General features: G+C 44.2%; 1 protein-coding gene across 8 annotated transcripts; it reads right to left on the bottom strand.

Annotated features, from left to right (window-relative positions):
- LOC143816098 (gap junction alpha-2 protein-like) lies at positions 1-22968 on the bottom strand. 8 transcript variants are annotated; one of them, XM_077296082.1, is made up of 4 exons: positions 22789-22901; positions 22561-22668; positions 21926-22026; positions 7-1191 (listed from the first exon to the last, which is right to left on the bottom strand). In XM_077296082.1, the coding sequence occupies exon 4, from the start codon at positions 1183-1185 to the stop codon at positions 172-174; it is 1014 nt and encodes a 337-aa protein (XP_077152197.1). In that variant the 5' UTR covers positions 1186-1191; positions 21926-22026; positions 22561-22668; positions 22789-22901; the 3' UTR covers positions 7-171. The 8 variants fall into 8 exon arrangements, with proteins under 8 accessions (XP_077152192.1, XP_077152197.1, XP_077152195.1 ...); XM_077296080.1 differs by having other exon boundaries at positions 21926-21984; XM_077296078.1 differs by lacking the exon at positions 22561-22668 and having other exon boundaries at positions 21926-21984; positions 22789-22927.
- Positions 22969-27124: the final 4156 nt, after the last annotated feature.

Here is a 27124-nt window from a genome sequence, read left to right as displayed (position 1 = left end):
ATAAAGTTATGCTTAACATTGTGACAATGCAACCACTGTGCTGTGTAACATATTTTTAAAGTATCATTGAGTTTTGTCATATACAGTTTCAAACCCAGGAGACATTATACCTAGACCGTCATCTTTACAATCTGAAAACGAAAAACGAACATACAAGCTCTTTAGAATTAACTAAACATAATGTTGCTTGCAAGCTGAACGGGAGCTACATGGAATGGTTGCCAAGTTAGCCACCAGTGGACCATCAGCAACTATCATGGATAACCCACTTTGGGACCAGCCATCAGACAAGGTCTTTGCTTTCTCAGCAGGGTTAACCTTTTCTTCCATATGAATGCTTGGCCAGTGATCCCTACTAGAACCCTTGCTGTATACTGGTAGCTCTTGGTCACTTGGTGTAGGATTAGTGTAAGACTGATGAGAACTGCCTCTATTTGGTAAGCATTTTGTAGATTTATGTACAGAATTGCAAGAAACTTCCATTCTGAAATCACGTTTTTGGCACTGTTTGCTAAATAGGTGAATAAGTTCAAGCAAATTCAGTAGCAAAGATATGAGTGAAACCACCAACATGAAGATAATGAAGATTGTCTTTTCCATGGGTCGGGAAACAAAACAGTCTACTTTGTATTTACAAGGCACTCTTGAGCACTCAAAAATTGGAGGCATCACAAAACCATACAGGTACCACTGACCCAAAACAAATCCAGCTTCAAATACACTTTTGAAAATCACACTGACTGCATAGGTGTAGACTAAGGGTCCATGGATTTTTATCTTTTTGGTAGACGCTTGAGTGTTTGCATTATTATTCTCAGTCTTTGATTCTGCTGTTGCAGCACTTCTTTCTTCCGCATTCCCCTGCATCAGTTTCTCTTCTCTTCTGGACAAATAAATAACGTGCCCAAGGTAAATCAAGGTGGGAGTACTGACGAAAAGGAACTGTAGCACCCAGTATCGTACATGTGATATAGGAAAAGCCTCATCGTAACAGACATTGATGCAACCAGGTTGTATTGTATTGCAAGTGAAGTCAGACTGCTCATCTCCCCAAACAGACTCTCCTGCCAAGCTAAGGATAAGAATTCTGAAGATGAAAAGCACAGTCAGCCAAACTTTTCCAATGAGTGTGGAATGCTCCTGGACTTCATCAAGCAATATTTTAAGCAGATCCCATCCTGCCATAGTTAACTGAAAATACAAAAATATACAAGAAAGTTGAATCAGAATATTTTATAAGACAAATGTTAGTAAAAAGGTGTTTTCCAGGTCAAAAAATAAAAATATAGCGATAGACTATAACATTGGGAATTTTAACTATGTATTATGATTCTGCAGTGTTTTACAGTCTTTGTGGTTGTGATGTGATCGCTCATATGCGATTTGCATACTTGTGGTCACGTTCTGACCACTTGTTTTCTGCTTCTTTCAATGAAGCATTGATAGAAGCGGCTGGCATGAGTCCGCATGTAAACAAATTCCATGAGTGGTGATGACCTCAAGGACTATGAAATGCAGCAGAATACTAACAATGTGCATCTTACACGCTATTAGAATTCTCAGTGTTTTGTACATTACTAGTTTTCTTTGTGGCTCAAAGTGGCACAAAGCTTTCCAATCTTTGTAGTCACTTTGATCTCAAAAGTGGAAGGAGTTAGAACTGATGATTGGACAGATATGACAAATTACAGCAAAAATGAAAATACAAATTATCTTTAATAACCGGAGGGTGGTCCCCCAGAATGATTTACTCAGGTGGGTCCAAGGTTCTCAAACCCAACATTGTTAATTGCTTTAATGTAAAGCCTAAACAGTTTTTGAACATTGAAATTACCAAGGTGTTCACAACATGGTTAGGCCGTAGGTACCCAAAATTTACAGCATCATCTACTATATAATTGTCTAAGGGTCACTTCCGTCTGTCTGTCTTCTGTCTGTCACGGATATTCATTGGTCGCGGCCTCTGTCTGTCATGGAATCCAAGTCGCTGACTGGTCTCGCCAGCTGCCTGTCATGGCTGCAGCGACCAATCAGCGACGGCAACAGTCCGATTAGTCCCTCCCTACTCCCCTGCAGTTAGTGCCCACCGCCCGCTCCATACTCTCCGCAGTCACCGCTCACACAGGGTTAATGCCGGCGGTAACGGACCGCGTTATGCCGCGGGTAACTCACTCCGTTACCGCCGCTATTAACCCTGTGTGACCAAGTTTTTACTATTGATGCTGCCTATGCAGCGTTAATAGTAAAAACATCTAATGTTTAAAAATAATTAAAAAAATAAAAAATCATTATATACTCACCTTCCGCCGGCAGGTTTCGGTGGCAAGGATGGTATGCGCGAAGGACCTGCCATGACGTCACGGTCATGTGACCGCGACGTCATCACAGGCCCTGCGCGAGAAGGACCTGGCATGACGTCATGGTCATGTGACCCTTACGTCATGGCAGGTCCTTCTCACGCAGGCGCGAAGAAGCTGCGGTACCATGGGACAGCGTCAGGAGCATGTGAGTATTTCATATTCACCTGTCCGCGTTCCATCCGCCGGGCGCTGCTCCGTCTTCCCGTCCTCTTGCTGTGACTGTGCAGGTCAGAGGGCGCGATGACGTATTAGTGTGCGCGCCGCCCTCTGCCTGAACAGTCAGTGCGGAGAGACGGGACGCTGAGGAGCAGCGACGAGAGGTGAGTATGTGATTTTTCTTTAACTGCAGCAGCAGCATTACATGTGGCACAACGCTGTATGGAGCGTCTATGGGGCCATAAAGAACTGCATGGAGCATTATATGGGGCATCTAGGGGGCCATAACTGCATGGAGCATTATATGGGGCATCTAGGGGGCCATAACTGCATGGAGCATTATATGGGGCATCTATGAGGCCATAACTGCATGGAGCAATATATGGGGTCATAACTGCATGGAGCATTATACTACGTGACTGGGCAATATACTACGTGGACATGCATATTCTAGAATACCCGATGCGTTAGAATCGGGCCACCATCTAGTAGTAATATAAGAGGCTGTCGAGTTTGGGTTAGGAGACCCACGACCACTTTGCGCATAGCGGTCCATACTTGGACCATGATGATACATAGATGTTAGAATTCAGGCTTACCATCTATACTACTAAAAACAGTCTGTCAGTCAGTGAATTTGTCTTCCATTATTAAGCTCTGAATGCAACATGATGGACATAAAAAGCTGATTTCTCAAGTTATTAGATTGCCTTCTTTAGACAGCATGAAAATAAGCAAGTTAGCTATTGTCTTGCTTCGTCCATCTGCTGTAATTTTTCAGCAATGAGAGTTTTTAGCTTTCATAGTATACAGATGGTTTCCATGGAGCTGTGACACTCATGCCCACCCAGACTTGGCTGAGAGTGCGCAGTAGTTGCATTCCAGGAGGTGTTAACATTTAATATACTAATCAACTCTCACCAGCCCATTGATTTGAATAGACCTCCCTCCTTCTCAGCTCGTGAAAAGCTGCTATTTGTTGGCAGATATGCAACAGATACATACTTATTTTTGTGCAGGCGGAGTTTACACGTTTCTGACAGTAGATGGCGATGTTGTTACTGTTATATGGTTAGTTGAAAGTAATGCATATACTTGTAGTACTTTGGTTGCACTTTCTCGTAAAAGGTCCTTTAGACTTTCTGTTCTGTATTAAGAAGCTGATGCATGTACCAACATGTTCTGTGTAGATAAAAGTTGAATTACCCCACATAATCTACTCTCACAAGTTTCTTCTGCGACCAAACTACGCAACAATAAATCTTGAAAAAAAAAAAAAAATAAAAATAAAAAATCACCCCCCAGCATCCTTCTCCCAGGGCATTTCTCTTAATCATGGCTCTTACTGTCCGGAGCTATGTGCTTATGATGGCTAAAACAGTTCCTTTGCAATAGCGGAAATGGAGCAATATAAAACAATATTGGGTTGCCCAAACTGAATTAACCTTTTTTAGCATGGCAAAACACGTATGGGATAGAATGGAAAACAAACTTAATATTGAAGCTTGGTAGTAGACTGCTGAAGGAAAAAAAAATATTGAGATGTCTAGGCAACCTACAAGTAAAACTGTGAATTCAATATTGTACAGTTTTACTTGATGGATTATTCAAAGAAGCATAGAAGATTGATGACATAAATGCTGCATGGTCCAAAAAACCTCCCCTTATGGTTATATTTACTAGCGGTATTAACACAAATTGCCACAGTTTTGCTAAGTGTGTTTTGACCATGCTGTTTTAAAGGCAAAACAAGTGAAATTAATTTATTTCACTTGTAAAAAAAAAAAAGTGTGATCAAATATCATAAATTGCACAAAGGTAGTAATTGCACTGCATGCTTTTATGATCGCATGGTCAAAACTAGTCTCAAGAAAATGTACTCAATGCTATGCCCTTTTCATTTATCTTAAACATAGGTATATGGTCCTACCAGAGGCGTAGCTAAGGTTTCAACTTGGGGGGGCGAAACATCTGAGTGGGCCCCTAACCAGATAACCCTGATTACAGCTACGGTTGCACACTCTAATTGAGAATATAGTGGAACCTCAGAATATGACCGCTCTGTTATTGAAAATAAATCTATATACAAAAACGAACATTGACTTTACCGCCATATTGTGACCATATGCAACTTTGATGGTCCCAATACTCTGAGTGCCCCTATAACAATACAGTAATGCCCACTTAACATTAAATAATGTCCCCTAAGTTCCCTCATGTACTGCTCCATTATACACAGTATGGTGAGCTCAAAGCTCCCCTATACACAGTATAAGGCCCCCACAGCTCCCTTCTACACAGTATGATGGGCCGGCAGCTCCCTTCTACACAGTATGATGGGCCGGCAGCTCCCGTATACACAGTATGATGGGCCGGCAGCTCCCGTATACACAGTATGATGGGCCGGCAGCTCCCGTATACACAGTATGATGGGCCCGCAGCTCCCGTATACACAGTATGATGGGCCCACAGCTCCCTTATACACAGTATGATGGGCCCACAGCTCCCTTATACACAGTATGATGGGCCCACAGCTCCCTTATACACAGTATGATGGGCCCACAGCTCCCTTATACACAGTATGATGGGCCCACAGCTCCCTTATACACAGTATGATGGGCCCACAGCTCCCTTATACACAGTATGATGGGCCCACAGCTCCCTTATACACAGTATGAAGGGCCCGCAGCCCCCTTATACACAGTATGAAGGGCCCACAGCCCCCTTATACACAGTATGATGGGCCCGCAGCTCCCTTATACACAGTATGAAGGGCCCGCAGCCCCCTTATACACAGTATGATGGGCCCGCAGCTCCCTTATACACAGTATGATGGGCCCGCAGCTCCCTTATACACAGTATGATGGATTCCCAGCTCCCTTATACACAGTATGAAGGGCCCGCAGCCCCCTTATACACAGTATGATGGGCCCGCAGCTCCCTTATACACAGTATGATGGGCCCGCAGCTCCCTTATACACAGTATGATGGATTCCCAGCTCCCTTATACACAGTATGAAGGGCCCGCAGCCCCCTTATACACAGTATGATGGGCCCGCAGCCCCCTTATACACAGTATGATGGGCCCGCAGCTCCCTTATACACAGTATGATGGGCCCGCAGCTCCCTTATACACAGTATGATGGGCCCGCAGCTCCCTTATACACAGTATGAAGGGCCCGCAGCCCCCTTATACACAGTATGAAGGGCCCGCAGCCCCCTTATACACAGTATGATGGGCCCGCAGCTCCCTTATACACAGTATGATGGGCCCGCAGCTCCCTTATACACAGTATGATGGATTCCCAGCTCCCTTATACACAGTATGAAGGGCCCGCAGCTCCCGTATACACAGTATGAAGGGCCCGCAGCTCCCGTATACACAGTATGAAGGGCCCGCAGCTCCCTTATACACAGTATGAAGGGCCCGCAGCTCCCTTATACACAGTATGATGGGCCCGCAGCTCCCTTATACACAGTATGAAGGGCCCGCAGCTCCCTTATACACAGTATGATGGGCCCGCAGCTTCCTTATACACAGTATGAAGGGCCCGCAGCTTCCTTATACACAGTATGATGGGCCCACAGCTCCCTGTACACAGTATGATGGGCCCGCAGCTCCCTTAAACACAGTATGATGGGCCCGCAGCTCCCTTATACACAGTATGATGGACTCCCAGCTCCCTTATACACAGTATGAAGGGCCCGCAGCTCCCGTATACACAGTATGATGGGCCCGCAGCTCCCTTATACACAGTATGATGGGCCCGCAGCTCCCTTATACACAGTATGATGGGCCCGCAGCTCCCTTATACACAGTATGATTGGCCTGCAGCTCCCTTATACACAGTATGATTGGCCCGCAGCTTCCTTATACACAGTATGATGGGCCCGCAGCTCCCGTATACACAGTATGATGGGCCCGCAGCTCCCTTATACACAGTATGATGGGCCCGCAGCTCCCTTATACACAGTATGATGAGCCCACAGCTCCCCTATACACAGTATGGTGAGCCCGCAGCTCACTTATACCAAGTATGATGAACTCACAGCTCTTTTATACACAGTATGATGAGCCCGCAGCTTCCTTATACACAGTATGATGAGCCTGCAGCTTCCTTATACACAGTATGATGGGCCCACAGCTCCCTGTACACAGTATGATGGGCCCGCAGCTCCCGTATACACAGTATGATGGGCCCGCAGCTCCCTTATACACAGTATGATGGGCCCGCAGCTCCCTTATACACAGTATGATGAGCCCACAGCTCCCCTATACACAGTATGATGAGCCCGCAGCTCACTTATACCAAGTATGATGAACTCACAGCTCTCTTATACACAGTATGATGGGCCCGCAGCTCCCTTATACACAGTATGATGGGCCCGCAGCTTCCTTATACACAGTATGATGAGCCCACAGCTCCCCTATACACAGTATGATGAGCCCGCAGCTCACTTATACCAAGTATGATGAACTCACAGCTCTCTTATACACAGTATGATGGGCCCGCAGCTCCCTTATACACAGTATGATGGGCCCGCAGCTTCCTTATACACAGTATGATGGGCCCACAGCTCCCTTATACACAGTATGATGAGCCCACAGCTCCCTGTCATGATTTGGCAGTCTTCAGTCACATAAAGTGACTGCAGACATTTATTCCAAGCCTTTATCAACTTTATAGTAACAAATTGCTTATTATTAAATTGTTAAAGCACCACTCTAGCAGGGGTTTTTTTTTCGCCGCTGGAGTGGTGTTTTAAGCGCAAGTCCCCTGCCCCCGGTCATTTACTCATCCTCCTCCATTCACTATTTTGTGGCACTGCTGCAGTCCCACGGCTCAAACTTGTGAGCGCAGCTTCTGACAGGCCAGAAGTGAGAAGCTATGTCACAAGCGCTCAACGTAAGACTATGAGGCTATGTGCACACGTTGCGGATTCGTGTGCGGATTTTTCTACACCGTTTTTGCAAAATCCACAGGTAAAATGTGCTGCGTTTTACATGTGGATTTACTGCGGATTTCCTGCATTTTTTGTGAGGATTTCACCTGCGTTTTTACACCTGCGGATTCCTATACAGGAGCAGGTGCAAAATGCTGCGGAATACGCACAAATAATTGACATGCTGCGGAAAATACAATGCAGCGTTTCCGCGTGGTATTTTCCACACCATGGGCACTGCGGATTTGTTTTTCTATTGGTTTACATGGTACTGTACACCGCATGGAAAACTGATGTGAATCCGCAGCGGCCAATCCGTACCGTGTGCACATAGCCTGAGAGTGAGAAAGAGGCCAGAACGAGGCTCCCATAGACTCACATTGATTAGTGACCTCTGCACTGCTCCATGAAACACTGGAGCAGAGGACAGGCCACAAACTGCAGGAGACGGAGCCGAGCAGAGACAAAAACAGATGAAGACGCCAGAAGATGAGTTTCAGACAGGGGGCAGGGAACTTGGATTTTCAGCACCGCTCCAGCAGTGAAATTTTAAAAAAATGCTGGAGTGGTGCTGTAAGGCTATGTGCACACTTTGCAGATTCTGCTGCAGATTTTTCCGCAGCGGATTTGCTGAAATCCGCAGTGCCAAAAGTACGGTGGATTTATCGCGTTTTTTTAGTGCAGTTTCCACTGCGGTTTTGAACACCTGCGAGTTTTTAACATGGAGCAGGTGCCAAACCGCTGCGGATTCCGCACAAAGAATTGACATGCTGCGGAATGAAAACCGCTGCGTTTCCGCACGTTTTTTTTCCACAGCATGTGCACAGCGTATTTTTGTTTTCCATAGGTTAACATAGTACTGTACACCTCATGGAAAACTGCTGCGGATCCGCAGTAAAAACCGCAAAGTGTGCACATAGCCTAAATGTGATCCAGCTCTTGGTTACTATATGGGGGCTTCTTATACTAATACTCATAAAAGACCCAAGTGGTAAGTATCAAACCTCCCCAACCCCCCCATCTCCAGCCTCCCCAGACAGCAAATATTACATGATGGAGTGCATATAATATAAAACATAATATGCAGCCCCAGTGCCCCGTTCCCACTCCCCCACTTCAGCCCCAATGCCCCCATCAACTCACATCCACCCCCTCAGTGCCCTGTCCCACTTCACCCACCTTCTGCCCTCACAACACCCAAATGGTCTCACATTCACCCCCCAGTGCCCTGTCTCCCCTCCCCCACAACACCCAAATGGTCTCACATTCACCCCCCAGTGCCCTGTCTCCCCTCCCCCACAATACCCCCATGGTCTCACATTCACCCCCCAGTGCCCTGTCTCCCCTCCCCCACAATACCCCCATGGTCTCACATTCACTCCCCAGTACCCTGTCTCCCCTCACCCACTTTCAGAGCCCACAATACCCCAATGGTCTCACAGTCACTTCACAGTGACATACCTGAATTTAAGAAACCTAAAATGTTCCATCCCCACTTACTGATAAAGTTTGCAGGCAGGACCAGGAAGTGTCTAGGTGTAATGCAAGGTGGGCACTAGGACCCAGCGTGCCTGAGCCAATCCCAGCCTGCACAGAGTGAAGAAAACTGCAGCCGGGGAAAAGCTTCATGATCAGGTCAGACGGGCGAAACCATTCACTGCAGGGGGGAGACTCTGCAGCCGGCCACTGTGCTAGCAGCCTGCAGAGTCTCCGTCAGATGGGAGCAGACATTATACTGCTCTCCTCCTATGCGGTGTTTTGCAGTGGCCCTGGCTCCCGGTGGGGCCCCTTCATGTGACAGGGCCCGGGGTGATGGCCCCCTCAGTAGCTACGCTACTGGGTCCTACCATACATGTTTGAAATTTAAAGGTACCTTCACACTGAGCAACTTTCCAACGAGAACGACGACGATCCGTGACGTTGCAGCGTCCTGGCTAGCGATCTCGTTGTGTTTGACACGCAGCAGCGATCTGGATCCCGCTGTGACATCGCTGGTCGGAGCTAGTCCAGAAGTCCAGAACTTTATTTCGTCGCTGATCACCCGCTGTCATCGCTGGATCGGTGTGTGTGACACCGATCCAGCATATGTTCACTTGTAACCAGGGTAAACATCGGGTCACTAAGTGCAGGGCCGCGCTTAGTAACCCGATATTTACCCTGGTTACCATTGTAAAAGTTAATAAAAAAAAAACACTACATACTCACATTCTGATGTCTGTCACGTCCCCCGCCGGCGTCCACAGGGTTAAAACTGCTTTCGACAGGAGCGCTTGCTAATGCTGCGCTGCTGCCGAGAGCTTCCTGCACTGACTGTCAGCGCCAGCCGTAAAGCAGAGCACAGCGGTGACATCACCGCTGTTACTGCCGGCGCTGACACATTCAGTGCTGCAGGGAAGCTCTCGGCAGCAGTGCGTGCAATAGCAAGCGCTCCTGCCGAAAGCAGTTTTAACCCTGTGGACGCCGGCGGGGGACGTGAGAGACATCAGAATGTGAGTATGTAGTGTTTTTTTTTTTTTTTTTTTTTTACTTTTACAATGGTAACCAGGGTAAATATCGGGTTACTAAGCGCGGCCCTGCACTTAGTAACCCGATGTTTACCCTGGTTACCCGGGGACTTCGGCATCGTTGAAGACAGTTTCAACGATGCCGAAGTCGTTCCCCTGATCGTTGGTCGCTGGAGAGAGCTGTCTGTGTGACAGCTCCCCAGCGACCACACAGCGACTTACCAACGATCACGGCCAGGTCGTATCGCTGGTCGTGATCATTGGTAAATCGTTTAGTGTAACGGTACCTTTAGGCTGTTGCTTTCACTAATCTTCCAGTCGGAAATGGTGGACACGTTGCACAAAAAAACGTTACATTGAACTTTTTTGTGCTTCGCGTCCGCCAAAACACGGCTCCGTCGCACGACGTGTGCCCATCCGTCGCGATCCGTCGCTAATACAAGTCTATGGGCAAAAAACGCATCCTGCAAGCACATTTGCAGGATCCGTTTTTTTGCCCATAACGACAGATTGCGACAGATTGCGACGGAGGGCAAAAGACGGAAGTGTGAAAGTAGCCTTACAGCCATCATCTAGTCACAGTTTTTTGTTTTTTGGTTTTTTTTTTTACAACAAAGAGTTGCAAAATTGTCAGAGAGAGACATGTATAAATACCGTAGGGATTCACTCTCTCTGGTAGGCATTAGGTAGTGTTCACACAGGGAATGCAGTTTTGGTCCAAACCAGTGCAGTTTTTATTGCTTTCCACAGGCGACACAGCACTAAAGGTGAACATGTAAGGGTATGTTTCCACGGTCAGGAAACGCTGCTTGTTTGACACTGCGCAGAGCTGCAGCGTCAAACAAGCAGCGTCCAGATGTTCCAGCATAGTGGAGGGGATTTTATGAAATCCCGTCTCCACTATGCGTGGAAACCCGCACGCGGCGGCCCTGCGACTCCGGACATGCTGCGCGTCTTTTCAGATCGCAGCATGTCCGTACACCTTGCGGGGACGCAGCGTCCCCACAAGGCATATCACAGGGCCCTATGGGAGAGAGCGATCATCCCAGATGTGAAGCGTTAACACATCCGGCATGATCGCGTCCCAGAAAGGGGGCGGGGCTTAGCGCCGAGCGGCTTTGCCGCTGCGGCGATACCGCCGGCCATCCTGAACGTGGAGACATAGCCTTAGGCTCTGTGCACACGTTGCGGATTTTGCTGCGGGTCCGCAGCAGTTTCCCATGAGTTTACAGTTCAATGTAAACCTGTGGGAAACCAAAAACGCTGTGCACATGCTGCGGAAAAAAACTGCACGGAAACGCAGCGGTTTACATTCCGCAGCATGTCACTTCTTTCTGCGGATTCCACAGCGGTTTTACAGCTGCCCCTATGGAGAACCGCAGTTGTAAAAAAAAAAAAAAAAAACCACTGCGGTAAATCCGCAATAAATCTGCAGCAAAAATGCAGCGTTTTTGCCCTGCAGATTTATGAAATCTGCTGCGGAAAAATCAGCAGTGGCAAAGAATACATGTGCACATACCCTAAGGGTACGTGTCCACCTTCAGGATGGCCGGCGGTTTGGACGGAGCGGCAAACCTGCTCCACCCTAAGCTCCGCCCCCTTCTGTGACGCGGTGATGCCGGATGTGTTCATTGCACACATCCAGAATCATCGCACCCCTACACATAGGGCCCTGTGTTTTACCTTGCGGTGGCGCAGCGATCTTAAAAGACGCGCTTCATGTCCGGAATCGCAGGGTGGCCGGGTGCGTGTTACCACGCATAGTGGAGATGGGATTTCATGAAATCCCCTCCACTATGCTGTAACATTTGGACGCTGCGTGTTTGACGCTGTGGCTCTACGCAGCGTCAAACACACAGCGTTTCCTGAACGTGGAAACATACCCTTAACGTAATCATTAGGGATGAGCAAATAGCTTTGGATAACTCCTCATCCGAATAGCTATAGCGCTTACCGAATAGCTGCACCGGTAACCCGGAACCCTGGAGCGCTCCCGATAATCTGCTGTCGGCACCGCAGCAGCATGTGTCACCGCTGTGTGACATTCACAACACATGCATGGAGAGCTTGTATGTTGGGTTCTCCATGCATGTGCTGTGACCGTCACACAGCAGCGACCCATGCAGCTGCGGTGCCGACAGCCAGGGCCGGACTGAGCATCGGGCACTTCGGGCAAATGCCAGAAGGGCCGATGCGTGTAGTGGGCCGCTCGATCGGCGCATGTTGGCTGAGTGGCAACTAGTACCAGCGTCAGAGAACAGTGGCAGAGAACAGCAGCATGCGAGCTGAAAGGTAATAACTGCCTGCGAAACTGCTTCCCTAACTTTCACTGGAAGCACACAGTCAGCGCGGTGACATTATCTCCTGCTCTGATCTCTCTGCTTTCATTCCCGGCAGAGAAGGAGAGACCGGGGAGGTGCCGGGACAGAGCTGCTGTGAGCGGGAGAACCTGAAGAGCTGCGCATGGACATCAGCCTGCTCTGCACCACAGAAGTGTGTGTGTAGTCTGTGAGTGTGCAAAACATGAGTGTATGGTATCTGTAGTGTGTGTGTAATGTGTGTGCGGTATCTGTAGTGTGTGTGTGTGTGTGGTATCTGTAGTGTGTGTGCGGTATCTAGTGTGTGTGTGAGTGTGTAATGTGTGTGCGGTATCTGTCGTGTAATACTTGTGTGTGCGGTATCTGTAGTGTGTGTGTGTAATGCGTGTGCGGTATCTGTAGTGTGTGTGTGTGTGTGTGTGTGTGTGTGTGTGGTATCTGTAGTGTGTGTGCGGTATCTAGTGTGTGTGTGAGTGTGTAATGTGTGTGCGGTATCTGTAGTATAATACTTGTGTGTGCGGTATCTGTAGTGTGTGTGTGTAATGTGTGTGCGTTTTCTGTAGTGTGTGCGGTATCTGTAGTGTGTGTAATGTGTGTGCGGTATCTGTAGTGTGTGTAATGTGTGTGCGGTATCTGTAGTGTAATACTTGTGTGTGCGGTATCTGTAGTGTGTGTGTGTAATGTGTGTGCGTTATCTGTAGTGTGTGCGGTATCTGTAGTGTGTGTAATGTGTGTGCGGTATCTGTAGTGAAATACTTGTGTGTGCGGTTTCTGTCGTGTGTGTGCGGTATCTAGTGTGTGTAATGTGTGCGCGGTATCTGTAGTGTAATACTTGTGTGCGGTATCTGTAGTGTGTGTGTAATATCTGTAGTGTTTGCGTGTGTGTAATACTTGCATGTGTGTGTAATAATGAGCAATGTGTACGTAATGAGCCTGTGTTGTCCACCATGTGTGCTGTGTACATGTATGATGTGTGTGACTATATGATGTGTATGTAATGAGCCTGTGTTGTCCACCATGTGTGCTGTGTACATGTATGTGTGTGTCTGTGTGACTATTTGATGTGTATATAATGAGGTTGTGTTGTCCAGCATGTGTGCGGTGTACATCATATATGAAGTGTATGTAATTCATTGTATGTGGGCTGGTGAATTTTTTTTTGTGCCAGGGCTGCTTTTTGGTCCCAGTCCGGCCCTGCCGACAGCTGATTATCGTGAGCGCTCCAGGGATCCGGGTTCCCGATGCAGCTATTCGGTAAGAGCTATAACTATTCAGATAAGGAGTTATCTGAAGCTATTCGCTAGTAATCATATAGATTTGCCCAGGCACTAACTAAACATATTAGACCCTGGCTTCTTATATATGGCTGAGCTAGCCCCAAACAGAACTGCTATTGTCCATGGCAACCATTGATATTTGCAGGTCTCTTCACATGGCACAACATATGCGCATTTAATCATGATCACATATCAGATGATATAGATGAGGGCAGGAAAGCAGCAGCCATTTTAACCCCTTAACGACCGCCGATACGCCTTTTAACGGCGGCAGTTAAGGGTACTTAAACCACAGTGCCGTTAATTAACGACGCTGTGGAAAAAGTGTATAGTGCCCCCCAGAGTTGGATTTTCTCTGGGGTCTCAGTTGCCGGGGGGTAGCCGAGACCCCAGAGAACATGATTTGGGTCGGTTTTTACCGACCCCCAAGTTGCTATCGCCGGTAATTGACCGTTTACCGGTGGTCGCAAAAAAAAAAAAAAAAAAAGCGATTTGCCATTTAATTTCTCTGTCCTCCGATGTGATCGCACATCAGAGGACAGAGAAAAGGGGTCCCCGATTGCCCCCCGATACTCACCCGTCTCCCCGGTGTTCCTCATGGTTCCCCATGGGCGCCACCATCTTCTTCTGGGAAAAAAAAATGGCGGGCGCAGTGCACCCGCCGGCTGGCAACCGGAAGGTCTTTGGGGGTCTCGGCTGCCGGGGTAAATAACCGTTTACCGGCGACCGCAAAAAAAAGAAAGTGGTGTTTTATTCTCTGTCCTCTGATGTGATCGCACATCGGAGGACAGAGAAATAGGGGGATCGGGGACCCTGTTATAATTACTGGTGTCCCTGGGTCCTCCTGCTTCCTCTCCTGGCCGCCGGCTTCTTGCTTCGGTAAGAAAATGGCGGGCGCATGCGCAGTGATATGCCGGCCGGCCGGCCGAAGATTTCTTCCTCTTTTTTATTTTGGTCACTGTGAGATCCTATCACAGTGATCAAAATAAAAAAAATAGCAAAGAACCCCCCCTTTATCACCCCCTTAGTTAGGAAAAAATAATAAAATAAAAAAAAATATGTATTTCTATTGTCCAGTTAGGGTTAGGGCTAGGGTTCGGGCTATGGTTAGGGTTAGAGTTGGGATTAGGGTTTAGATTAGGGTTAGGTTTGGCATTAGAGTTAGGTTTGGCATTAGAGTTAGGTTTGGCATTAGAGTTAGGTTTGGCATTAGAGTTAGGTTTGGCATTAGAGTTAGGTTTGGCATTAGAGTTAGGTTTGGCATTAGAGTTAGGTTTGGCATTAGAGTTAGGTTTGGCATTAGAGTTAGGTTTGGCATTAGAGTTAGGTTTGGCATTAGAGTTAGGTTTGGCATTAGAGTTAGGTTTGGCATTAGAGTTAGGTTTGGCATTAGAGTTAGGTTTGGCATTAGAGTTAGGTTTGGCATTAGAGTTAGGTTTGGCATTAGAGTTAGGTTTGGCATTAGAGTTAGGTTTGGCATTAGAGTTAGGTTTGGCATTAGAGTTAGGTTTGGCATTAGAGTTAGGTTTGGCATTAGAGTTAGGTTTGGCATTAGAGTTAGGTTTGGCATTAGAGTTAGGTTTGGCATTAGAGTTAGGTTTGGCATTAGAGTTAGGTTTGGCATTAGAGTTAGGTTTGGCATTAGAGTTAGGTTTGGCATTAGAGTTAGGTTTGGCATTAGAGTTAGGTTTGGCATTAGAGTTAGGTTTGGCATTAGAGTTAGGTTTGGCATTAGAGTTAGGTTTGGAATTAGAGTTAGGTTTGGAATTAGGGGTGTATTGGGATTAGTGTTAGGTTTGAGGTTAGGGTTGAGATTAGGATTAGGGGTGTGTTGGGCTTAGTGTTTTGAATAGGGTTAGGGTTGGGATTAGGGGTGTTTTGGGGTTAAGGTTGTGATTAGGCCTATGGTTTGGGTTGTGATTAGGAATCGGGTTGGGATTAGGAGTGTGTTGGGGTTAGGGTTGGAGTTAGAATTGGGGGGTTTTCAACTGTTTAGGTACATCAGGGGGGTCTTCCAAACGAGACAGCTAATTTTGCACTCAAAAAGTCAAATGGTGCTCCCTCCCTTCTGAGCTCTCCCGTGCGCCCAGTGGTTTACCCTCACATATGGGGCATCAGCATACTAAGTACTAGATGGACAACAACTTTTGGGGTCCAGTTTCTCCTGTTACCCTTGTGAAAATAGAAAAAAAAAATGGGGGCTAAAACAAATCATTTTTGTGGAAAAAAAAAGATTTTTTATTTTCACGGCTCTGCGTCAAACTTCTGGGAAGCACTTGGGCATTCAAAATGCTCACCACACATCTAGATAAGTTCCTTGGGGGGGGGTCTAGTTTCCAAAATGGTGTCACTTGTGGGGGTTTCTACTGTTTAGGCACATCAGGGGCTCTCCAAACGCAACATAATGCCCGCAGACCATTCTATCAAAGTCTGCATTCCAAAACGCCGCTCCTTCCCTTCCGAGCTCTGCCATGCACCCAAACAATGGTCGCCCCCACATATGGGGTATCAGCGTACTCAGGATAAATTGCCCAATAAATTTTGTGGTCCAATTTCTCATATTACCCTTGAGAAAATAAAAAAATTGCGAGCTAAAACATCATTTTTGAGGAAAAAAAAAAAAGAATTGTGTATTTTCACGGCTCTACATTATAAATTTCTGTGAAGCACCTTGGGGTTCAAAGTGCTCACCACACATCTACCCAAGTTCTTTAAGGGGTCTAGTTTCCAAAATGTGTCACTTGTGGAGAGTTTCCACTGTTTAGGCACATCAGGGGCTCTCCAAATTCGACATGGCGTCCGATCTCAATTCCAGCCAATTCTGCGTTGAAAAAGTCAAATGGCGCTCCTTGGGTTTACCCCCACATATGGGGTATCGCTGTATTCAGGAGAAATTGCATAACAAATTTTGTGGTTCATTTTCTCTTTTTACACTTGTGAAAATAAAAAAAATTGGTTCTGAAGTAAAATGTTTGCAAAAAAAAAAGTTAATTTTTTTCCTTCCACATTGTTTCAGTTCCTGTGAAGCACGTAAAGGGTTAATAAGCTTCTTGAACGTGGTTTTGAGCACCTTGAGGGGTGTAGTTTTTAGAATGGTGTCAAGTTTGGGTATTTCCTGTCATGTACATCCCTCAAAGTGACTTTAAATGTGAGATGGTCCCTAAAAAAAAAATAAAAAAAAAAAATGGGTTTTGTAAATTTTGTTGTAAAATTGAGAAATTGCTGGTCAACTTTTAACCCTTATAACTTCCTAACAAAAAAAAAATTTGCTTCCAAAATTGTGCTGATGTAAAGTAGACATGTGGGAAATGTTATTAATATAAGTTTGAAAAATGCAAAATTTCAAAAATTTTCACCATATTTCCATTTTTTTCATAAATAATCGCAAGTAATATAGAAGAAATGTTACCACTAACATGAAGTACAATATGTCACAAAAAAACTCTCAGAATCAGCAGGATCTGTTAAAGCATTCCAGAGTTATAACCTCAAAAAGGGACAGTGGTCAGAAATGTAAAAATTGGCTCAGTCATTAAGTACCAAATTGGCTCTGTCACTAAGGGGTTAACCCCTTTAAAGACCTTAGATGTATACAAACGTCCAGGTCGCCTGTTAGAGTATGTGCACACGCTGCGGATTTTGCTGCGGATCCGCAGCAGTTTTCCCAAAGTTTTCAGTACCATGTAAACCTATGGGAAAAAAAAAACGCTGTGCACATGCTGCGGAAAAATCCGCGCGGAAACGCAGCGGATTATTTTCCGCAGCATGTCAATTCTTTGTGCGGATTCCGCAGCGGTTTTCAACCTGCACCAATAGGAAAGTGCAGTTGAAAAACCGCAGAGGAATCCGCAGAAGAAACCGCGAGAAAATCCGCAGTGAAAACCTTAGTGGTTTTGCACTGCGGATTTTCCAAATCCACTGCGGAAAAATCCGCAGCAGAATCCACAACGTGTGCACATACCCTTATTCTGACAGCTAACACCCAGCTCTCAGTGCCCGCACCTCTCCCAGCACTTTAACCCTCTAAATGCTGTAGTTGCAGCATTTTGCCAGCAAGCAGAGGGAAGAAAGCCCCTCTGCACTTGGATCGATGCCCCAGAGACGTCATCGCTGGAGCCCAATGGTTGCCATGGTGACCCGATGTTGTGGCGACATCCGGGTCACCAGGCACTAGCAGTTAGTTAGATCATGTGCAGCGCACGATCTAACTAACCTGTGTCCGCAGTACTGACAGGATATAAGGTATAGAAATGCTCCTGCATCACTAAGCCTTATAACTGCGATCACACTGCAAAAAGTGAAAGTCTTATAGTAGGACTAAGTGAAAAAAAGTTGTAAAAATATCACAAAATAATAAAATTGTATATTTTACCCATAAAAAAAAAAATGAAAACAAAAATCCCCAAACAATAAAAGTACACATATTTGGTATTGCTGCCTCCGTAACAACATGAGCTATAAAAAAAACTGTCCTGCTAATGAATCCCTCTAGTGAACACTGTAAAAAAATATAACATAAAAAAAGGCAAAAAATTATGCTTTATCATCATACCGCTGAACAAAAAGTGGAATAAAACGTGATTAAAAAGATGAATGCAAATAAAATTGGTGTCACTGAAAATGTCATCTTGTCCTACCAAAAACAAGCCGCCATACAGCTCCATCAGCCAAAAAATAAATAAGTTAGAGCTCTCGGGGTAAAATGATGCAAATTTTTTTTTTAATATTAAATAGTCTTTATTGTGTAAAAGAGCCAAAAGCTGTCTTATCAATTTTACCAAACGCTGAACAGCATTAAAAAAAAATAAAAAAAATAATAATTTCTTACATTGTTGGTTTTCGCTTATTCTGCCTCCCAAAAATTGATATAGAAAGCGATCAAAAATGTCATGAGCTTGGTTAATGGTACCAATAAAAACGTCAACTCGTCTTGCAAAAAACGAGTCCTCACAAGACTGTTACCTGAATTATGTAAAAATGATAGCTCTCAAAATATGGTGATGCAAAAACTAGTTTGTGAAAAAAAACAAAAAAACAATGCATCTTTTAGTGTGTGACAGCAGCCAAACAAAAAAACCCAATATAAATATTGTATCGCTGTAATCGCACCAACTCAAAGTCATCTAGCTGCTTATACCGCACGAAGAAAAAATAAAATAAAGCCAATTCTTCACCTGCTTAGCCAAACAGCAAAACTTGGGTGGGACGGAGCGCTATTTGCCAGTTGTGCTCCGTCCCTCCCCAGTCTCGCTATATGGCTAAGCAGTAATAGGGTAGTTCTACATTCAGCAGAAATGTTGCAACACACTTTGGTGCCATTTTTTACCCATTTTCCCATATGAAAATGTAAATGTAACATTTTTGGTGATAAAATGTAATTATTTTTGTCTTCACTACCCAATGGTATAACATTCTGTGACACACCCGTGATGTCAATATGATCACTGCACCCCTAGATGAATGCATTGTGCGGTGTAGTTTGTAAAACAAACAACATTTTTTGTTGGAAAAATGAGAAATCGGTGGTCAAATTTTAACCCTTCCAATTTCCTAACAAAAAAGTGATGTTACAAAAATTGTGCTGATGTAAAGTAGACATGTGGGAAATGTTATTTGCTAATTATTTTGTGTGATATAACTCTTTCATTTAAGGGCATAAAAAGTTTGAAAATTGCAAAATTCTCCAAATTTGTGTTTATTTCATAAATGCAAGCGAAATTGAAGAAATTTTTACCACCTTCATGAAGTATAATATGTCATGGAAAAAATCTCAGAATCGCATACGGGATACGTTGAAGTGTTCTAGAGTTATTAGCACATGGTTAGAATTGTAAAAATTTGTCTTGGTCACTAAGGTCAAAATTGGCTCAGTCACTAAAGGTTTAGCATTGCAGAGGAGATGCTTTGTAATTTATGTATTCGGCCGGCCTCACACTAGCGAGTTTTACGGACGTAAGAGCGCAGAAACTACGTCCGTAAAACTCGCATTACATACGGCACAATTATTCTCAATGGGGCTGCTCCTATCAGCCGTATATTACGGATCCGTAATATACGGCTTTCTACGGCCGTACAAAATCGCAGCATGCTGCGTTTGTCAGCGTATTGCGCAAAAAAAAAAAATCGCTAATGAAAGTCTATGAGGGCGAGAAAAATACGGATTCCACACGGACCTGCAGTGTGACTTGCGAGAAATACGCAGCGGTGTTAGTGAAAAGTCGGTGATTCAATTGCCGGCTTTTCATTTCTCCTGCACAAACCCGACAGGATATGAGATATGATTACATACAGTAAACCATCTCATATCCTCTTTTTTTTTGCATATTCCACACTACTAATGTTAGTAGTGTGTATGTGCAAAATTTCAGCGCTGTAGCTGCTGAAATAAAGGGTTAAATGGCGGAAAAAATTGGCGTGGGCTCCCGCGCAATTTTCTCCGCCAGAATGGTAAAGCCAGTGACTGAGGGCAGATATTAATAGCCAGGAGAGGGTCCATGGTTATTGGCCCCCCTGGCTACAAACATCTGCCCCCAGCCACCCCAGAAAAGGCACATCTGGAAGATGCGCCTATTCTGGCACTTGGCCACTCTCTTCCCACTCCCTGTAGCGGTGGGCTATGGGGTAATGAAGGGTTAATGCCACCTTGCTATTGTAAGGTGACATTAAGCCAGATTAATAATGGAGAGGCGTCAATTATGTCACCTATCCATTATTAATCCAATTGTCTGAAAGGGTTAAAAAACACACACACACATGATTTAAAAGTAGTTTAATGAAATAAACACAGCGGTTGTTGTAATAATTTATTGTTCTCTCAATCCATCAGGAACACCCTCGCTTGGAAAAATAATAAACGCACAAGATACATACCTTCTGATGTCAGATCACGTCCCACGAAGTAATCCATCTGAAGGGGTTAACTAATATTACAAGCAGAGCTGCGATAAACCACTCACTCGTGCCTGTAATCCCCGGGTGCTGAAAGGAAAGCAGTGATCTATACTTACATTGAGTTGCGGTGATGCGCCCTCTGGTGGATGTTCTAATGAACTGCAGCCTGGGAACTTTTTCCCACGCTCCAGGTCATATGAGGACATCCACCAGGGGGCGCATCACCGCGACTGAAGGAAATGTAGGTCAATGACCTACATTTCATTCATTCGCCGGGGATTACAGGCACGGAGCACAGCTGCATTTAGCAGGGCTCCTGCCTGTAATATTAGTTAACCCCTTCAGATGGATTACATCGTGGGACGAGACGGTTCACCAGAAGGTATGTATCTTGTGCGTTTATTATTTTGCCAAGCGAGGGTGTTCCTGATGGATTGAGAGAACAATAAATTATTACAACAACCGCTGTGTTTATTTCATTAAACTACTTTTAAATCATGTGTGTGTGTGTTTTTTAACCCTTTCCTACAATTGGATTAATAATGGATAGGTGACATAATTGACGCCTCTCCATTATTAATCTGGCTTAATGTCACCTTACAATAGCAAGGTGGCATTAACCCTTCATTACCCCATAGCCCACCGCTAGAGGGAGTGGGAAGAGAGTGGCCAAGTGCCAGAATAGGCGCATCTTCCAGATGTGCCTTTTCTGGGGTGGCTGGGGGCAGATGTTTTTAGCCACGGGGGGGCCAATAACCATGGACCCTCTCCTGGCTATTAATATCTGCCCTCAGTCACTGGCTTTACCATTCTGGCGGAGAAAATTGCGCGGGAGCCCACGCCAATTTTTTCCGCCATTTAACCCTTTATTTCAGCAGCTACAGCGCTGAAATTTTGCACATACACACTACTAACATTAGTAGTGTGGAATATGCAAAAAAAAAGGGGATATGAGATGGTTTACTGTATGTAAACCATGTCTCATATCCTGTCGGGTTTGTGCAGGAGAAATGAGAAGCCGGCAATTGAATTACCGGCTGTTCACAGATATCGCGCTGAATGAAATCTAAATACAGAATATATATATATATATATATATATATATATATATATATATATATATATATATATATATATATATATATATATATATATATATATATGTGTCTCAATGACATATTTATATATATATACTGTATATATGTTTTCCCGAACATTTGAGCACATAAATCCATTAGATGTCGGTTTTGCAAGCCTGCGCAAAAATCTCGCAGTACGGATGCCATACGGATTACATACGGAGGATGCCATGCGCAAAATACGCTGACACACCCTGACTACGGATCAATATTTTGGGAACATTTCTCCGTATTACGGCCGTAGTACGGACGTATAATACGTGGCGTATTGTCTTACGCCCAGTGTGAGGCCGGCCTTCTTCTGTAAAAAATACTGATGACACAATGATAGAATACCTGCAGCTAGTGGGGTTGCTGAGGACGTCTCTCCGTTCATTGACTCTTCCACTGCCAGTCTTGTGTAATTATTTGGTTGCACATGTAGAAATATAAGGAAACTTTAATTGGTTTTAGCAGGAAGTAAAAGTTAGTTGTAAATACAATAAAGTGCCATATGCTGATAAGTTATGTTTTTCAAGATCTGCCTGCATATTCCATAATGCTTTACAGGAAAAATTGCGCTGCGCACAACACTAATTTATCTGTCAAAACCAAGGATGCATACTTTGGCAGAATGCAACCTGCCACGTGGTATGGCCTCATTCAGAAATCTGATTTTTCTTGCATTGAAAAACAATGACAGTTTTCATTTGTGTTTTAGACCCGATTTTCATTGGTGTTTGGTCAAGTTTTTACCATCTTTGTTTCTTCAGTGATTTTCTCCTACGCAAAAATAAACAAATTGCAAAGCTTCTCCTCTTCAGTACAATGCAATGCAAGTCATAGATGGAACACAGATTTTTAACAGACCCATAGACTTGTATTGGAAATTTTGATCTAAAACTCGAATTAAAACCAGATATAGCACAGGCGGTCCACAAAAAACCCAAAACACGGACATGTAAATAACACCACAGAATTTAATGTTTTACCCGTGAAAATCATGAATAGAACATGATCATGATTCCTGGATGTCTGAACGAGGCCAAGGACAGGTAGCAGATCCAGTATGGCTCCAGGGTTCTCCTTCTAAACTGAAACTATGATGCAGCCATGAACAGAAATATGTGAAATTTTAGCTGTGGTCTTTCTCATCTCCAAAAGTAAACCTACTTAGGTCTGTTATTATCACTAAAGAAAGAGTTAAATGATAAATTCACCTCTGCTAAATCCACAGCTGCCACTCCTGAGCGAGCCCATTTAGATCCACCACCATGGTAAGTCCTAGTAGGCCATCTGCACCTCATGTGCACAGGTGATGTATAAATGGGAGGATTCCACAATCCTGGACGTGGTGGACAGCCTCACAGATTCTGGTTCTGTATGTTCTACTAAGATGAGTGTATTCACAGAAGTAGGCAGCAGGAGCTGCAAAAAGAAAAAAACACCCAAAAATCCTACCTGCTTTTTTCACAATGAAATTGCAGTGTTATTTTTTTTTTTTATGCTGAGCTATTTTTACAAGTAGTGCCCTTTTACTCTAAAAATTTTACCAATAAAATTCCAAGATTACATGACAAAAACTTAGTAATTTGTGGGAAATTGAGTGATGTTTATGATTTTTTTTTTTAATTTGACGATTTTATTGATACCATTTTGGTGCAGATACAATCTTTGGATCGCCTGTTATTGCATTTTAATGCAATGTTTCGGCGACCAAAAAAACATAATTCTGGGGTTTCCATTTTTTTTTTTCTTTTTATGCTGTTTACCGATTGGATTAATTATTTTTATATTTTGATACATCAGACGTTTCTGAAAATGGGGATACCAAACGTCTATTTTTGTTTCATTGTTTTATTTTGAATGGGGCGAAAAGGAGGTTATTTGAACTTTTATAATTTTTTTAAAACTTTTTTTTATTTGCTTCAATAGTCTCCATGGGAGACTAGAAGTTGCGATCATCTGATCACTTGTGCTATGCATAGCAGGTCTTCAGTTTTCATAATTTTCCTCTAAGGCCAGTCTCACACGTCCAGATATTTCCGGTACCGGAAGAAACGGTCCCGGAGCTATCCGTGTGTGCATGTAGGCCATCCGTGTGTCATCCGTGTGCTATCCGTGTTTATCGTCCGTGTGCTGTCCGTGTATTGAAACAATTTGTTTCAATTTTAACCCTATGACTTTAAAAAAAGTCTTTTTTGGGTCCGTGTGATCCATGCGCTCCCACGAACACTTACATATCTCCGTGTTTTGCACACGGACACACGATCCGTGAAAACACGCTGACATCTGCAGAGACACATTTATTTTAATGTGTCTACGTGTGTCAGTGTCTCCCGTACGTGAGGAAACTGTCACCACACGTACCGGAGCCACTGACGTGTGAAACCGGCCTAAGATGAGTTTTTGATGCTGCATATTTTCATTGCATAAAAACCCAGAGGCTTACCATTCCAGCAAAGTGGATGGGACGTAGAGCAATCTCCTGCCCACTGTGCTTTAATTTTACTCCTTGTAAACTGACCTGCGGTGCGGGTTTCAAATCTGCAACAAGTCAATTTCTCTTGCGGATACACTGAGTTTTACAGGCAGATTTTTCCCATAGACTTGCTTTAGATGCAGAAAAGCCACAGAAAAAAAATGTGCATGCATGCACCAAAAACTCATTGTGGGATGAAAGCTTTAGAAACAAAAAAAGAAAATTGTAGCTATGCAATAAAAATGACAATTATAAAAAAAAAAAAGTTTACCTTCTATCAAACAGTCTGGGAAAAATGTACTGCAGTCGGGTGACATCCAAGTGCTGTCTGATTTTTTTTTCACAGACCCATAGATTTGCATTGCAGATTTTGATTAGACACTTGAATCAATATCAGACATGTCTCAGTGATTTTGTGGAGACCAAATCAGGAGGAAAAAAAAATCAGACATGCGAGCAGCCCCATAGACTATACTAGGTACAAGTTCTATCCATGGAAAGTATGGATAGAACTTGTAATAAAAAAAATTGAAGTCTGAATGAGCCTTTACTGAAAGTGCAGCTACTGGGAGAAAATGAACTTTATTCTTCCTAGTAGCCACCAGCTTTCAGTTATATGAGCATGCATGAAGGGGCTAAAGCCATCACTAAGTACACAGTGAGCGGCAGCTATAAGCACTCCATGACACTTTGACAGCTTGTTCGGCAGCCTATCTTTGCATAGCAAGCATCAAGGTGCCAAGGTGTGCTTTACAGGCACTGCTCACAAAACTGTGAGTGATGACTGTAATTGCTCCCAGCATGCATTTATGACTGAAAATCGGCAGCTCCCGGCAGGAAATACTGTAACATAGTAATATAGTTAGCAAGGCCGAAAAAAGACATTTCTCCATCCAGTTCAGCCTATATTCTGTCAGAATAAATCCCCAGATCTACGTCCTTCTAAAGAACCTAATAACTGTAAGATACAATATTGTTACGCTCCAGGAAGACATCTAGGCCTCTCATGAACCCCTCAACTGAGTTCGCCATCACCACCTCCTCCGGCAAGGAATTCCAGATTCTCACTGCCCTAACAGTAAAGAATCCTCTTCTATGTTGGTGGAAAAACCTTCTCTCCTCCATATGCAGGGAATGCCCCCTTGTGACCATCACCTTCCTTGGTATGAACAGCTCCTCGGAGAGATATTTGTATTGTCCCCTTATATACTTATACATGGTTATTAGATCGCCCCTCAGTCGTCTTTTTTCTAGACTAAATAATCCTAATTTTGCTAATCTCTCTCTGGGTATTGTGGTTCCCCCATCCCCTTTATTAATTTTGTTGCCCGCCTTTGCACTTGCTCTAGTTCCATTATATCCTTCCTGAGCACTAGAGCCCAAAACTGTATACAGTACTCCATGTGCGGTCTAACCAGGGATTTGTACAGAGGCAGTATAATGCTCTCATCATGTGTATCCAGACCTCTTTCAATGCACCCCATGATCCTGTTTGCCTTGGCAGCCGCTGCCTGGCACTGGCTGCTCCAGGTAAGTTTATCATTAACTTGGATCCCCATGTCCTTCTCCATGTCAGATTTACCCAGTAGTATCCCTTCAGTGTGTAATGGTGATATTGATTCCTTCTTCCCATGTGTATAACCTTACATGTATCATTGTTAAGCTGCATCTGCCACCTCTCGGCCAAGTTTGCAACTTATCCAGATCCATCTGTAGCAGAATATTATCTCCTCTTGTATTGACTGCTTTACATAGTTTTGTGTCATCTGCAAATATCAATATTTTACTCTGTAACCCTTCTACCAGATTGTTAATAAATATGTTGAAGAGAATTGGTCCCAACACCAACCCTTGCGGTACCCCACTGGTCACAGCGACCCAGTTAGAGACTATACCATTTATAACCACCCTCTGCTTTCTATCACTAAGCCAGTTACTTACCCATTTACACACATTTTCCTCCAGACCCAGCATTCTCATTCTGTGTACCAATCTCTTGTGTGCAAGTTTTTTCTTCCTCTGGTAGTGATCCTTTCAATAAGGTGGTCAGGTAACATTATAATGCTGTTAACCTGAAGATTAACCCTACATCTGTAGGACAATAGCATTTGAGGAAATGAAAGGTTCCCTTTAAAAGAAAAGAGGAGGATATAGCTTTCATGTTACTCATCCACAAGTTTTCCATTCATTTTCTATAGCGGTATATGTCAATGTATAGTCTAGCAAAATTATTAGTATTGTGATAGAAATATATATATCATGTAGATCTCATTTGCATGTATACTGCTCTATAATCATATATACTCATATACTCACAGCTAAGGCTACGTTCACATTTGCGTTGTGCGCCGCAGCGTCGGGCACTGCAGCGTCGCCGGATGCGTCATGCGCCCCTATATTTAACATGGGGGCGCATGGACATGCGTTGTGTTGCGTTTTGTGACGCATGCGTCTCTTTGGGCGCACGCGTCAGGGCGCAGAGGACGCAGAAAGTTGCATTTTTTTTGCGTCCAAAATCATGCAAAAAAAGGACGCATGCGTCACAAAACAATGCGTTTTGCATGCGTTGTGTGTTGCGTCGCCGACGCAACACACAACAACGCAAATGTGAACACTACCTTATATATACATTATAATCAATGGCTAAAAATGGCTGACATAAACTGATATAAGCCAGACAGATTGTATGGGGTTTTCCATCTCAAAAACAGGAACTTAGGCCAGATGTCCTGAAATAATGTCTAGAATATCGCTGAATCTTGCTGAAATGGCAGACCAACAGTGTCAGATGTATTAAGTGCTGATCAGATGTCTCAACTCTGTCCTAGATGCAGAGAGCTCAATTTTAGTTGCTTAATCAGCAGTCATATGTGCATTAATCACAATATTCCATATATGTTTAGATAACCAATAACAGAGGAGCTAGACAATATGGTAATTAACTAACCACCCCTAACAACCCCTAACCACTCCTTTCTATATGCTATCATAAATCTATGTATGTACAATAACGTATCAGTATTGATGGAATGTTATTGACACAACAATGCTTGTGCATGTCTCATTCCTTGAGC

This window comes from Ranitomeya variabilis, chromosome 3 (assembly GCF_051348905.1).
Source record: "Ranitomeya variabilis isolate aRanVar5 chromosome 3, aRanVar5.hap1, whole genome shotgun sequence".
NCBI lineage: Eukaryota > Metazoa > Chordata > Amphibia > Anura > Dendrobatidae > Ranitomeya > Ranitomeya variabilis.
This window is presented reverse-complemented; position numbering and strand designations above follow the sequence as displayed.